Source organism: Terrapene carolina, unplaced genomic scaffold (assembly GCF_002925995.2).
Source record: "Terrapene carolina triunguis isolate 2854851 unplaced genomic scaffold, T_m_triunguis-2.0 Scaffold90, whole genome shotgun sequence".
NCBI classification, from domain to species: Eukaryota; Metazoa; Chordata; order Testudines; family Emydidae; genus Terrapene; species Terrapene triunguis.
In genome coordinates, this window is record NW_020664441.1 from 4,151,997 (window position 1) to 4,166,486 (window position 14,490).

The 14,490-nt window shown below is 47.8% G+C and overlaps 1 protein-coding gene across 2 annotated transcripts in view; it reads right to left on the reverse strand.

Annotated features, from left to right (window-relative positions):
* KDM2A (lysine demethylase 2A) overlaps window positions 1–14,490 on the reverse strand; it is a 90,831-nt gene that overhangs the window by 34,211 nt on the left and 42,130 nt on the right. For both annotated transcript variants that reach the window (XM_024220036.2, XM_026650530.2), the window contains 6 exons: window positions 12,423–12,561; window positions 10,497–10,575; window positions 8,276–8,322; window positions 7,652–7,830; window positions 5,981–6,087; window positions 5,193–5,286 (listed from right to left, as the gene is read on the reverse strand). In XM_024220036.2, coding sequence (XP_024075804.1) covers window positions 5,193–5,286; window positions 5,981–6,087; window positions 7,652–7,830; window positions 8,276–8,322; window positions 10,497–10,575; window positions 12,423–12,561 — 645 coding nt within the window. The remainder of the gene's footprint in view (window positions 1–5,192; window positions 5,287–5,980; window positions 6,088–7,651; window positions 7,831–8,275; window positions 8,323–10,496; window positions 10,576–12,422; window positions 12,562–14,490) is intronic.

Consider the following 14,490-nt stretch of genomic DNA (forward strand, 5'->3'; position numbering starts at 1 on the left):
AAAAAAAAAAAAAAAAAAAAAAAGGACAAGGTGAAGAGCTAGTAACCTCTTCCTTGCCCACTGACAGACCTACTGTGCCTTTGGATTTTTCTAGAAGCAGCAAAACCATTACAGGGTGATGTGCTAGTAACCTCTCCCCTGTATGATGCTGAACCACACTGTTTCAGGAAAAGAGAAGAAGGAACCACTTGCTTCATTGAAACCACAAAGTCCAGGGATTCCTGACTACAAAAGACATTAAGAACTGACCTGGTGAAGAAACAAAGAATTATACGCTGGCAGGGAGGCTCTTACCCAGCTTATGAGTAAATAATTTCTAACCTCTGGTCTTAGACCCCTGGCCTCCCAGGTACAGGCTGAATGTCTAGTCTGCCAAAAGAACAACCCTCGACCAGGAGTGTCAGTGCCACCAGCCACTCTGGAACCTACCCCAGGCCCGGGACTGGTTTGGCAAATAGACTTTACTGAGTTCCCCCGGACCCAAGGATTCAGATACCTTCTCGTCTCGGTGGATCGATTCAGCGGATGGCCTGAAGCCTTCCCATGCCGTAACAACACTGCCAAAACGGTGGCTCTGAAATTTGTCAAGGAGATCATTCCCCGCTTCGGACTCCCCCAGTGGATGGAATCTGACAACGGAACACACTTCACATCTCAAGTCGTTCAAAAGATATCGGATGCCCTGCAAATCCCCTGGAAGCTCCACACTCCATGGCGACCGCAGGCCAGTGGAGTAGTGGAACGCACAAATCAGACACTTAAGCGGCACCTCTCAAAGGTCTGCCAAGAGGCTTCCCTTAAGTGGCCTGATGCCTTACCCCTTGTTTTGCTCCGAGTTCGCGGCTCTCCCTAAGGGCAGATTAGGGCTTAGTCCCTTCGAGATTATGTTTGGAAGGGCATGGCCTATGAACGGTACACCGGTTCTGGCAGGGGAGTGGGAGATAGGCTGTGGCTTTTTATTTCGGTACATGTGCTCTCTGTCTGCTGTTCTCTGTTCTCTCCACAGGTATACCAGAGATTTGCAGCCTCTCCCGCTGGATGCCCCGATCCACTCCCTGCAACCTGGTGACTCCGTTCTCGTTCGGACCTGGAAGACGAGCCTCTCCAAGACAAGTGGAAGGGACCCCACACCGTAGCAAAGGTTGAGGGACACAAAAACTGGATCCATCACTCCCGTCTGAAGGCAGTGCCCGCTCCTGAACGGTGGACCGTCCAACCTGCAGAGAAGACTGCCAGCGACGATCTGGGACTTAAACTGTTATTCAAAAGACAATAAGGTCTGCTGGGAATGCCCTGTGATCTCTTTGGACAGTCGCAGCGCACTCCCCGCGAGAACTCTGAGCGTTGGTTGTATTTATTTTCACAGGGCTGGCCTAACCTGGTGGCCTGGTCCCTTTTGTTTTTAAGTCTGCCTGCTATTGGTAATTGTTATTTTGTCGGTATTTGGGGAATTGTAATTGTTAGGCCCTAGGGTCACCTGCCCAGCATGAGTTCAGGTCCAGGGTCTGCCACAGTGGTACTCTTTGCCATAGGGACACGCCTCTCGTTACCTCCCGTTTCCCCCCAGGCACATTTGGGATGGAGAAAAATCCCTACTAACTTGGAAACAAACACATATGAGTCCCTGAAGGTTTGCTTTGCCCAAGAGTTTAACCTCTCTAACTGCTGGGTGTGCTCCCAAATCCCGCACCACATGGCAGGGTTACCTTGGAGGGCAGTCCCCCAAAATTGGTCAGATATCTGTTGGGGATGGTTCAGTAGGGGAAAAAATACCTCGGGTACCCCCTTGTCGCAAAACTGTACCATTGAATCCCAGTATGCATTAAGGGACAACCCCTGGAAGCCGCAGGCCAACTCAACGCATCTCCCTTTCCCTATTAGGCTGCGGTCAGTGGCCCCTGGGTTGGTGTGCTATCGACAGTTCAAGTCTAGCAATCACACCTGGCCTGCTGGAAATTGCACCTGTCAGTATTATTTATCCCCTGACAGTAACGCTTCCATCCCTGTCTATGTTAACGGCAAATCCGACTCTACCGCCCGGTTTGGAACGTTTAGTGACACCCAAACAAGTAGGTGGAGTAGCGGTTATAATGGCTTGGTAGGGAATGGCCACTCCTTTTACATTTGCAGTACCTCTGCCTGTAAGTGGCTACCGCATCGGTGGTATGGAAGCTGCTATCTAGGATATCTTGCCCCTCCCCTTCGTGTCCTCCCTAAACTGCCCCCTGGCCGCCCCAGGCAGCGTAGATCTTTGTATGCCACCCCAGAGCCCATTAAAGAAGGAGACAGGTTGGGTATGATCTTTCTCTCATCCTATGGGGTGAGACGACTGGCTCAATTTTATCGTGGGCTCTCTGTGTTTCTCACCAAGTATGCCAATGAGACCTTAGCCATAGAGAAAAGTCTTAACTCAGAGCTTTACCAGCTCCGGTTGCTGTCCCTGCAAAACAGACAGGCCTTAGATTATGTTTTAGCCTCCCTGGGCGGAGTGTGTGCCCTTATTGGAAATGAATGTTGTACTTATGTCCCGGAAAACTCACAGGACATTAAGAAGCACATCCTGTCGGCCGAACAGGTTTTCGAGCAGTGGAAGGCCCAGGAAAGGGAACCCATGGTTTTCGATTCCCTTTGGAGTTGGTTGCCCGACCTGGGAGGACTGGGGGGTGGCCTTGTGCATCTCCTCCTCACACGTGTGGTACTGTGCCTGGTCACCCTCCTCCTGATTGCTTGTTTTAAGATGCTTCTCCGTAAGCTTTGTGCCCCCCGTTCCCCAAAAATCCCGGCATACCCTCTCATTGAAAGCCCCAGCTTCATAGCACTCAATCATATCTTGTCCACAGAATATGAGAAAACTCAGCCAAAGGCTTGTTGAGTATTCTCAAAGGAGGGAGTTGTTTGTGTCACTAGGCATAACCCTAGGTAACTCAGGAGGGTGGAAGGCCACAAAGTGTCAATGAAGCCTTCCTGCACTAGGCCTATATGAACCAAACTTCTTCCATGTTTAACTCTAATCAACCTCAAAAGCCAGGTGCAACAGGCTGCATACCAGTGCCAAGCAGTAATAATGAAGCCTGCATGTTTCTGGCTGAAAGGGGAGATAATAAATCAAAGGGAAAAAGGACAAGATAACGGTTTAAAGACGTTACTAACAAGCTGGACTTATAGCCGCCAAGATGACGTAACTGCTTAAATGTAATTGCTTGCTACTTGCTTAAAGTAAACTATTATAGGAGAAAGGGAGGGTGAAGGGGGGGGGGGAAGCCTAACTGCAAAAGAATAAAAAGGGAAAACTGTTTGTCTCAGTGTGCTTGATCTGAGACTTGCCTGTCTCCTTGCACCACTTTGAGATCTCAAATAACTTTGTTTGCTTCTCCACCCTGGTGTGTTCATTGGCGCGAAGCACACCGGGCAACAAACCCCGCTGTTGCTGTCCTCAGGCACTCTGTGCGGGCAACACTAGTGTAGACAGGGTAAGATGGTACTTAACACATATCAGGCAGAGTGCTGGCCCAGATGGATCTTGGGTCACACTGGGGCAGACAATTCCTATATGAACCCACAAGGGTTCAGCACAAGAAGCTAACACATGTTAAGTGTTAAGACCAGGCCTGAATCAAGCCAAAGAAAGTATAGTTTCAGGACCAGAAAAACCCCAAACATTTAAAAACACTTTCTATGCAAGATGAGTAGGCAGGGAGATCTATCACGCTAGGAAGATGTAAGCAGCCACAGATTTGCTACAACACATTATGCAAGAGACTGCAGGAGCTGGGGGATCCAGCTCTCTTTCAGGTGTGTCTGATTTCAGATATCTTAAGTCTGTGGTTCCAGACCTGCAATTCCTCTAGAGATTGGTGTTGATGTGGTCAGAACTCTGTGGGCTTCTCTGTGCATTTTACCAAGGACTAGATCCTCTATCTCGGAGTATAGACCAGGGATGAGACACAATGATGTTTGTACAGGGAAGAAAACCTGGATTATTTATAGCAGTTTTATATGCAGGAGTCCATGTAATGCCTATATGTCTTTCAGATATCAATAGCCCAGGAAGGCTTTTCAACATTGAGTTTATGCATATAAAATTTTTATGTACTGAAGTTTGTTTATGCTTTAGAATATACCTTGAAGATTATGCTTGGGTAGTTTCTTTATTATTATTGTGTTGCCTTGTACCTTTAAGTGTTACAAAAAACTAAACATTCTTGTTAATAAAGACAGCACAGTAGAACCTCAGAGTTACGAACTGACCAGTCAACCATACACCTCATTTGGAACCGAAAGTACGCAATCAGGCAGCAGCAGAGAAAAGAAAAAGCAAATACAGTACTGTGTTAAATGTAAACTACTAAAAAAATAAAGGGAAAGTTTAAAAAAATTTGATAAGGTAAGAAAACTGTTTCTGTGCTTGTTTTATTGAAATTAAGATGGTTAAAAGCAGCATTCTTCTTTTGAATAGTAAAATTTCAAAGCTGTACTAAGTCAATGTTCAGTTGTAAACTTTTGAAAGAACCACCATAACGTTTTGTACAGAGTTACAAACATTTCAGAGTTACGAATAACCTTCATTCCCAAGGTGTTCGTAACTTCTGAGGTTCTACTGTAATACAACAACAAATATGAACTGCACAGAAGTCTAAACCAGTGGAAAGTCACATTAGGCTTTCAAAGACATCCCACAACCTTAATTGTAAATCATCAGAAGTCTACTATACAAAGTTGAGAGACTTAATGCTAACCAATCAGAGATGAGCCAGATAAATTTGCATCCAAATCCAGCCAACCCTTGATGAAGTTTGACAGAGTTGGGTTCAGTTATAAGAAATGGACTAAAGCGGAGAAGCTCAGAGTTGGATAACCGTTTCATATTCAAACCCATCGCCACCCATCCTGAGCTCTGATCCTTATACTTTTAACCCATGTATCACTTTAAGGGTACCTGTTTGCAATTTAAGATCTTTAGACAGCTGCACTTTTGAAAGCACTCCAGTTAGTCTTTAGGAACCCCAGATAGTCTCTACCGCTGGTCCCAGAATGCTGATAGTTATGCCACACCCACCATGGAACAGCATCCCAGTTTAGAGATCAGATCTCCCCTGAAGCACATGGCTTTGTAAATTTAGCTCTACCCTGGTTGCTTTCTAAAGACCAACATAAAACATCTTTAGCAGTCCTCACAGGGGCTGCCCTCATACCTTTCCCCCTCGGTGGATGTGGTACCATACGGAGGTGCCGCCAAAGTCCACATGGAAATCTGTGTAGCAGCCCTTAACACTCATCAGACAGTACCTAGCCAGAGAAAGGAAGAAGAGATGAGGATGAAAGTGAGTAGCACATACTTCTGTTTTAAAGCTGTCACTTGTGAAACCCCCAACAGCTGCAGCATACTCAATGGGTGTGGAGGGGCAAGATGGGGGTGGGTGGGTGCAGGGACAAATAGTAGTGTTAGGCTCCAGGGAAATGCAGACTGAGCAGCACGTGAGTCTAAATACTACAGTGATAGCAGATTGCTGGCAATGGTAGGACAGTTCATTTACATAAAGAAATAAAATACACAGAAGGAGCCTTAGCCCAGGCAGGAGGAGGAAGAGCTTCCCTCCTCATCCTAAAAGCTCTGGGATTCTAAAATATCATTGAAGTCTGCCATTGCCTAGTCTTGCTTGCTATGGCAGGACAGTAAATACTTGGCAACTTGTCCAATTCAACATGTTGTAGTAGAATGACAAGCCAAGCAAGTTTTACCAAATGCAACAAAGAGGAACTTGTGCAACTGTCCAGAGGCTGGAGGAGTTAACAGCTCTGCTGTTTTAACGGTATACGCAAACAGTACCTAGGGGCAGTTATAGAGGGACACAGACTCCCTCATCTCACCTCAATACCAGGCTGCCTGCCACATTCAGTTTTACTTGCATGATTGCCTCACCCCCCTAGATCCACCAGAAGGAGGAGGAGCTGGGTACATATGCTTCATGAGGCCACTTACTTTTGCACCTTGGGATACTGCATCTCCAGAATGGCATTTGTAGACTCCGTTTGACTCTCCTTTAGGTGTCTTGGCCACATGTTGTCAACCCAGTCAATCAAATCCACCTGCAACCAGAGAGAAATTAGGCCCAAGTCTCGGTAAGATGGTCCATGGCTCTCTTCGCATGCTTGAGTATTTCTAGGAGGTCCTGTGGCCAATCTGACATCTGCAATGGCCAGGTAACTAACAAACAGGACTACTGAAGTAGAAATACTATTTATGGCTGTAGTGAGACTGCCTCCCAGGCATGATCACAGTCACAAGGATGAACAGGTGTCACAGTTCCTAGCCACTTTGCCGCACTGCTACTTCAGGCTTGGGACTGGAATCCAGGATTTCATGCATTCCACAGCTCTGCAGAATCCAGTGTGCAGATCACCCTTGCCACAAAACTGTGCTCTGAAATCTAACTTATTTAAACAAACTGTTCTAATTCTTATAGTTGCATAGGAAATCTTCCAAATGTGAATGAAGAGTACGTAATACACCAGTGTCCGAGTCTGCAGAGAATTGGACACAATAGCTGAGGTATGAACCACTCTGCATTTATCTCAATGGGACCCTGTCTTTAGGTTTAAGAGTTAATTTAGTTGTCAACATTCACTACTCCATCATATTAACATCATCCTGCTTGTGTGCTTCTCTCACATTCCCAACTGTTTTTTACATATTTTCAAGACCCCCTCTCCACACTGCCTTTACCCAAGCTGCAGAAATCTCCAGTTCCCCCCACCGCAACCTCTACATAGCAATGGACATTTGTAACACAAGATTCTGAAGCACATGGAAGGTTTAAGAACAGCATAAATAATCTGAACACAGGGGATGCTGCCCTGGCTGGGTTATTTTCATATGTCATGCAACAGAAGTATTACTTTGTAGCTTTGCTGGTATTCCCACCTTCTACTTGGCTGCCTGTGCTTTCACTAACAATGGGATTGAGGCTTCCCCCAAGATGCAGGAAGGGGTTCTACCAAGCTTCATAGCAGTTCAGTGCACGCAACTGAACACGGAAGCAGGCACTGGTTGGAAGACAGACATGGTCTTGTCAGGCAGTGGAACCAGCTAAACAGGATGAGGTTGGGAGTCAGTGACCCAGTCCAGGGACTAAAACTTGGACTAGCCCAAATGTATCCTTTATTCAGACTTGGATGTACTCTACCGTGTATCTGTTCTTGAATCCCTTCCAGCAGAGCAGGTTAACTCCACTGTCTAGTTAACCTCCTCATTAGGAATGGCTTACATTTCTCTCACCTGCAGGCTGTCTCTCCGCACTGCGGCTTTGCCCCCCACTTGCCTAATTCGCTACAAATAATTCTGCCTCCACAGTGACTGTCTTGAGGATTTAGATAGGATTACTGTGGCCTCCTCTGACAGAATAGCCTACCCATTCCTTTCTGCACTTCTCACCAATTTAGCAAGGTCTGCAATGGCACAGGTGCTCAAAACTTACATAAAGCTCCAGCTGCTCTTTGGGGTTGAAGAAGCAGCAGCAACCCTGTCTGACCCCATAAGTATTGTAGGGAGGCCTCTGGTTGCTCTCTTCTTCAGTATGGAGGGGCCAGGCTCAGTGCTCTACCTTTACCAAAATGAAAGGAAAGCGGGGGAGAAGACAACAACTTTACTGACCGTAGCAGGTCTCTGCACCAGGTTCTCTAGCCTTGTGTGGCTGAACTCCAAGCTGATGACGTTATACAATTTCTCCCGCTCCTCCTCTGGGGTCTCATAGTAGCGTGCCCACTGTGCCATGGACATCTCAATGTCCCTTTGTGTGTTCACATCCATGACATCCACCATTCGCCGGCTCCCTGCCAGAGCAAAACAGACATCACTGCTGTGCACAAGGGGCTACTAAGAACAGACAAGCCAGGGCACAAGAGGACAAGCCCTTTCTGAGGAATGAACTTGTAAGCACCACCCATCTATGTGCAAGGTCAATCCCTCTCCTGCAGGAGTGTACCAAGGCCCTCGTCCTCATCCACACCAGGGTAACCAGAAACTGTTTAGAGTTTTCTGAACAAAGCCCATGGCTCAGCTACTCCTGGTCACAGACTAGATTTCTTCTCAGGCAGTAAAAATCCTTGATTATTTGGACTGGAGGGGCTGTTAGAACCCAGCCAGCAATGTGTTGAGGGAGCCATAAAGACTGTTGTAGCTCATGGATTCAACAGCCTGAACTAGTTCCCCCACCCCTTCTGAAAGTCACCGTGGCCAGTTACTACCATGCCACAAGGCAGCAGGAGAGACACTTACCTACATACAGTCGCACGTCATTCACACTGAAGTCAGGATCTGGCATCCTGCAAGACAGACACTTAACTAAAACAAACCAGGGTCTCCGCCACAGGCTTCTCTCCCTCCTGTAGCCCTTGGCTTCATATAGGCATCTCAAGGGCTCCATCCCTCCACATTTGCCTTCCTCTCCCCTATAGAATGCTACATCCTTCCCCCGCCACCTATGGGGGCAGCCAAGAGAGCCATGATAGCAGCACACAAACCAATGTGTGCAAACGGATTCTTCTGCAAACAATAAATCCACTCAGGTGCCTCAACAGGCAAATGCTGGGCACAACTGTCATAAGGGGAGTAGTGGTAGTTTAGGAATAGGATAAATTGTCACCAGCAAGTACACGCATTGTATAGCGGCTCTAGGAAAAGGTCAGCCTATACTTGAGAATCACTGGGCACGTCTACACTATGGGCACTATAGCCACACAGCTCCACCTATGCCACCGTAGCACAGACGCTTCCTATAGCAACCCAAGGGGTTTTCCAGGCGATGTACGTAATCTGTCTCCCCGAGAGGCAGCTGCTAGATCAACAGAAGAATTCTGCCATTAACCTAGGGGTTAGGTTGGCTTAACTACAGTGCTTAGAGGTGTGATTTTTTTCCACACCCCTGAGCAATGTAACTAGGTTGAACTAAATTTTAATGTAGAATAAGCCTCAGCTTTCATTTAAAAAAAGTCAAAGTAATGGCCTGTCTATACTGGTGATGGGTATCGGTGTATCTACAGCAGTACAAGCTGCATCACACCAACACAGCACATCTACCCTTTGTGTTTGTACCGGTGTAGCTACACTGGCATAAATATCTCCACTGCATGTAGGGCCTAAGTCTCTAGCCCTCATGGTTAAAGAAAACCTTTCAAAGTGTGAACTGAATAAATCAGCAATATATGATGCACCAGAGTCATGGTGTTTTATCTACACTGATCCAGTTAAAGGGGTACAACCCCCACTAGGGTGGACTGTTATACCAGTACAAACGGGCTTTCACTGATATAACTTGTTTCCAGCTTATTCCCAACTATAATAGGTAAAAAAAATAAGTCATCCCCATAACTAGCAGACTCATACCAGTACTAAAAACCATGCAGACTAGGCCTAAATTTGCAGGGAGTCTGAAACAATAGCTCTGAAGGGTTAACTGTCCCATTCATCTCAAAAAGGGGTTAATTTGAACACCATCAGCATTAGCTGATCACAGCATATATGGAAAGAGGGATGAGCATGTTAAGCAGATCTGCACAACTGTAAGTGACTTCTCACTTGGCAACATGAAAGCACAGCACTTGGGAGTGTATCAGTTAATTCCCTCCACCCAAGTCAGGAAAGAGCCATGCCCAAGGAACCTACCAGAGCTCAGAGCAGGGCATTTGAGCCCCACTAAGGGAGAGCCAAACCCGAGACCTATATAGTGTGCTCATTATCATATTCTGAATGGTCCTAACCTATTGACTAGCCTCTCCCTTTAGCAACTCAGGCAGGCAAGAGCATCTTCACTCCACTGATTGAGCCATTCTTGTAACTCTTGCCCAACTCATACTCTCTCAGACAGGGCTCATAAGCCAAGCAACTGTCTTTGTTCTGTGCTGATACAGCGCCTCGTACAATGTGGTCTGGCCTTTTACTGGGGATCCTAGGCACTGCAGTGATACAAATACAACCACCACCCCAGATGGGTGCCCAGTTAGAATGAGTACGTACACCTCTACGCCGATATAACGTGGTCCTCGGGAGCCAAAAAATCTCACCGCCTTATAGGTGAGAACACGTTGTATCGGGTTCGGGCCGGTACGGTGTGCCGGACTGGACTGGCCTTCTCCGGCAGTGATTTAAAGGGCCCGGCGCTCCCCGCTGCTTTACCGCGTTATATCGGAATTTGTATTATATCGGGTCGCGTTCTATACTGGACTTTTAGTAGAGGTGTATGTCAAAAGCACGGTAAAAACAAGTTGGACATCGCACCGGGGCAGCTACCAGAATCTGCTTTCCCACAGTTGGACGTGGGGGGACAGTGAGACTAGATTCTGAACTGGGAACTCTTAGGAGACCATCCACGGATACAACTTGGGATAGAAAGACCACCCTCAAGTGGAAAGGCTCTGTCGGACTGCTAGGTTATTTCTCTAGTACAGCCAGTGGCCAGCTAGGCTAGAGTCACCCACCCTTCCATATCCTCATCACTTACTTTATTCCGAGCCCGTCGGAGTTCTTGAAAATCAAAGGGTCTCTCAGGCCACCCCGCTGGATATACTCAACATTGAAGTCTGTCATGAATGAGAGAGAAGAGGGGATGTATTAAGGGGAGGTTGCCAGCCACAGAGATACTGGGGATACTAACCAGGGAAGGAGCAGGTAGCATAAAGAATGGAAAGAAGAACTGGGCTTAGCCACCCTCTCCTACAGAATTTCATCTCCAAGCACTGTCCTAATCAGCTGTAGGCAGTCTGCCATAAGCATGGGCCAGACAGGCACAAGCAGGGCAGGGTATGTGGGCCCCTATAGCTGAGTCAGACAAACAGGGAAAGAGAGTTTATCATTTCCCGAACAAACTCAATCAAGCAAAAGAGGCGTTAAAGAAACCAGTTAGACTTCCTCCTCCCCGAGGGTTCTGCATCTACAGCCTAGCTCACATCAGCTGTGTGAGCATCAGGGATCCTAGTTTTCCATGATTAAAAAAAAATACCAAAATTCTCCGATAAAACACACAAAAGTCCAGGTTTTTCCATGATTAAAATGAAATGCTGAACTTAGTTTCCTTAGCTACAATATATTTAGGTATCAGTTGAACTCAAGGTTTTATTGATATATTTAAAATTTTTAAGCTGACAGCCTGAGTTCCGCCCATTCTCCTGATTATCTGAATTTGATTATCCGATCTGGGACTGGGGCCAGTTAGATCGGATAATCGGGGTTCCACTATACATGTTTTTATTTTTTCACAGAATATAAAAACTAAAGATTCTCTGTAAAAATGCAAATTCCATGTTTTCCTGTGGCAAATGGATTTCTAGGATCCCCGGTGATCATAGGTAAGGCTAAGATTTTGTCATGGTTATTTTTAGTAAAAGTCATGGATAGGTGAGGGGCAATAAACAAACAAAAATTTGCGAAGCCATGACTTGTCTGACTTTTGCCACTGCAGCTCCATGGTTTCCCCTGCCACTGGGTGGCTGGGAGCTGCGGGGATCTCTCCCCTCACCTCCCTGCAAGGCTGTCCCCAGTCACTGGAACCCTGAGGAGGCTGTCGCCTGTCGCTGGAACCCTGCCGGGGCCCCACTGGCTGCTAGCTCCAGTGGCAGACCCAGGGGCTGAAGCAGAAAATGTCAGGGCAGTCTCTGGAAGTCATGGCTTCTGTGACTTCGTGACAATAATGTAGCCTTAATTATAGGTGTCACATGCAAGCTTATATTTGCCCCTCTAACTCTCTTTACCCCACCCCACTTAGGTATGCAAAATTAGGGACCTAGCTCCACTCTTACTCAGTATGTTTCAGGTGGAGGTTTGCTAGGGAGAAGCTTCAAAAGCCATTCTTAGGACTGGATTCCCAGCTGCTGGCTCATTGGCCACAGAGCTTTGAGGGGTAGAGCTGAGACTTCACTTAGCATGTTCCACTCCATCTCCAAGCCACTTAAAGGTGGCTATAGCAGGGCTTTTTTGGGGAGGTGGGGTTGAAAGGTCATATTTACTCTGCTGCGTGTGCTAGGAAAGCAGAGCAGCTCAGAGAGGAGAAAGAATCAAGACAGACAGCAAGGGGGAACAAGGCTCAAAATATCAAGGGGGCAGGGGGTGAAGGGAGGAGATAGAAAATAAAAATAGAGGCAAATCTCTGGATTTAGATACCAGTAGTTGTGTCACCACGATCCAACTGGCAGCTAAAGAACTTAGCAGTGAGTTTTGTCCTCTAAGGCCCTGAGCACTGGGGAAGAGCTCCTCTCCTCCCAGAGATTATATATATGCCCTACTAGAGAAGTAGTTCTCCCCCCCACAGGAGTGAGGACTGTGGAGGACACACACTGATCAGACAGTTTGTTCACAGGGGCACTTTTCCTACAGTGTTTCTCTCTAGAAACTTTGCAGTAGAGTGGGTGTGGGCAGCGGAGGGGGCACAGACCTTTGCCTTCCATAAAGAGGACGAAGTTGGCATTGAATTTGTTGGTGGAGAGTTTCTCCTCCAGGTCAAATGTCCTCTTTCCTTCAATTTCATCATCTGAGATGCCATCATCTTCATAGCGCCGCCTCATTGTGCCACGCTGTGGAGAGAACGAAGAGGAGGATGAGAACAGCTGTAGATAGTGCCAAGTAGCCAGCTGACTTCCTTTTCCAACTGTCACAATAACCCCAAATTAGACACCTGGATGCATTCCAGCTTCACAAAAAAAAAAAAAAAAAAAAAAAAAAAAAAAATCTAGCCTGTGTTTTCAGAGGGCCTCACATCGCCTGACTGGTATTACATTGGAAAGGAGCACCCCACCCTCCCAGAAAGGAGGAACAGTTATGTTAGCATGTCAACATGTTGTCCCGGTATTATTCTGGGATATCTACCACTGGCTAACTGGTGAATACATTTATTCCCCAGTCCCTTTTGCTCAGGGAAAATCATCAACTATTGTGGTCAGTTCCCTGGATGCAGGCCATGCAACAGCAAGAACAGCTAAGCAACCTCTGCCCCCACTACTAGAAAGCATGCAGCTGTAACTCCATATTTGTTCCCCCCGCTGCCTATAAGTTCCCACACTTTAGGCAAGATGGGGAACAGATGGGATTAGAATCTCCACTGGCCCCAAGTGTTGACCACACCTCAACTCACAAGGAAGGGATGGGATAGTGGTTCATGTGAAGTGAGGCCAGTCAGGGCCGGCTTTAGGACCTGCAGGGCCCGATTCTGCGGTCCGGGTCTTCAGTGGCACTTCGGCGGCGGGGGGTCCACTCCGTGTCTTCCGCGGCACTGAAGGACCCCCCACCGCTGAAGACCCCGGAGTGGACCCCCCCCGCCGCAATGCTGCCGAAGACCCCAGAGCGGACCCTTGCCCCCTGGCCCCCCCGCTGAAATGCCACCGGAGCGGACCACCGCCGGGTGAGCCTAAGGCGCAGGGCCCTCTTACCCGCAGGGCCCGATTCCGGGGAATCAGCCTAAAGCCGGCCCTGAGGCCAGTGCCCCCTATCTCTGCCAATTTTCACCAAGAATGTTAGCTGGGCTTTACAAGCTCATCAGTATTTTGTCTTGAGGTGGGAAACCGAATTTTGTCTTTTGTACATTTAGATTCCAGCAGGCCTACCACATTATTGATTACACTGGGCATACAGAATGCAGGCACATTTTCATCTTCGGCCTTGTTGGCACAAAAGAGTAGTAACAGACAGGAAATAGGGGATACCAATATAAAGATGCTTCTGAGACCACAGTGCTCTGCAAACAGGTTTATAGCACCTGGAGCAAAGGAAGTGGGATAGGTGGTAGGCGTTGAGGCTCATCCACGGGGCCTCCAGGTTCAGATCTGACTCTCCATCCCAGCCAAAGTGAGCTGGGAAATGAGGGAGTAAAAGCAGTAACTCGCATGGGAAGAGCAAACCCCAGGAGACAAATCCCCCAGCAGGAGGCACTACCACCTCTGGATGTAGAGATGATAATCAGAACAACGTGCTTAGATCCTGAACTCGATTTGCCATTTGACTTGACCTCCTTCCCCACCCCTCTCACTCTCTCTGCTGCCAGCTTCACTCTCCCCAGCTTTTCCAATCTCCCCAGACCACATGATGCATTATAAAGCCAGATCATAAACACAAAACCAGAACATTAAGCAGCTACAACTAACTTGCCAACCATCACCCTTATCATTGTAGGTTGTATCTTTCACCCTTGCCCTTCAGTCTTGTCTATTTAGACCAGAGATGGGCAATCTACGGCCCATGGGCCACATCCGGCCCGCAGGACCCTCCTGTCCGGCCCCTGAGCTCCTGGCCCAGGAGGCTAGCCCCCAGCCCCTCCCCTGCTGTTCCCCCTCCCCCGCAGCCTCAGCTCACTGCGCCGCCAGTGCAATGCTCTGGGTGGCGGGGTTATGAGCTCCTGGGGCAGCACAGCTGCAGAGCCTGGCCTGATCCGGAGCTCAATGCTGCGCGGTGGCATGGCTGGCTCCAGCCGGGCAGCGCGACTGTAGCGCCGCCAGCCACCACTGCTCCAG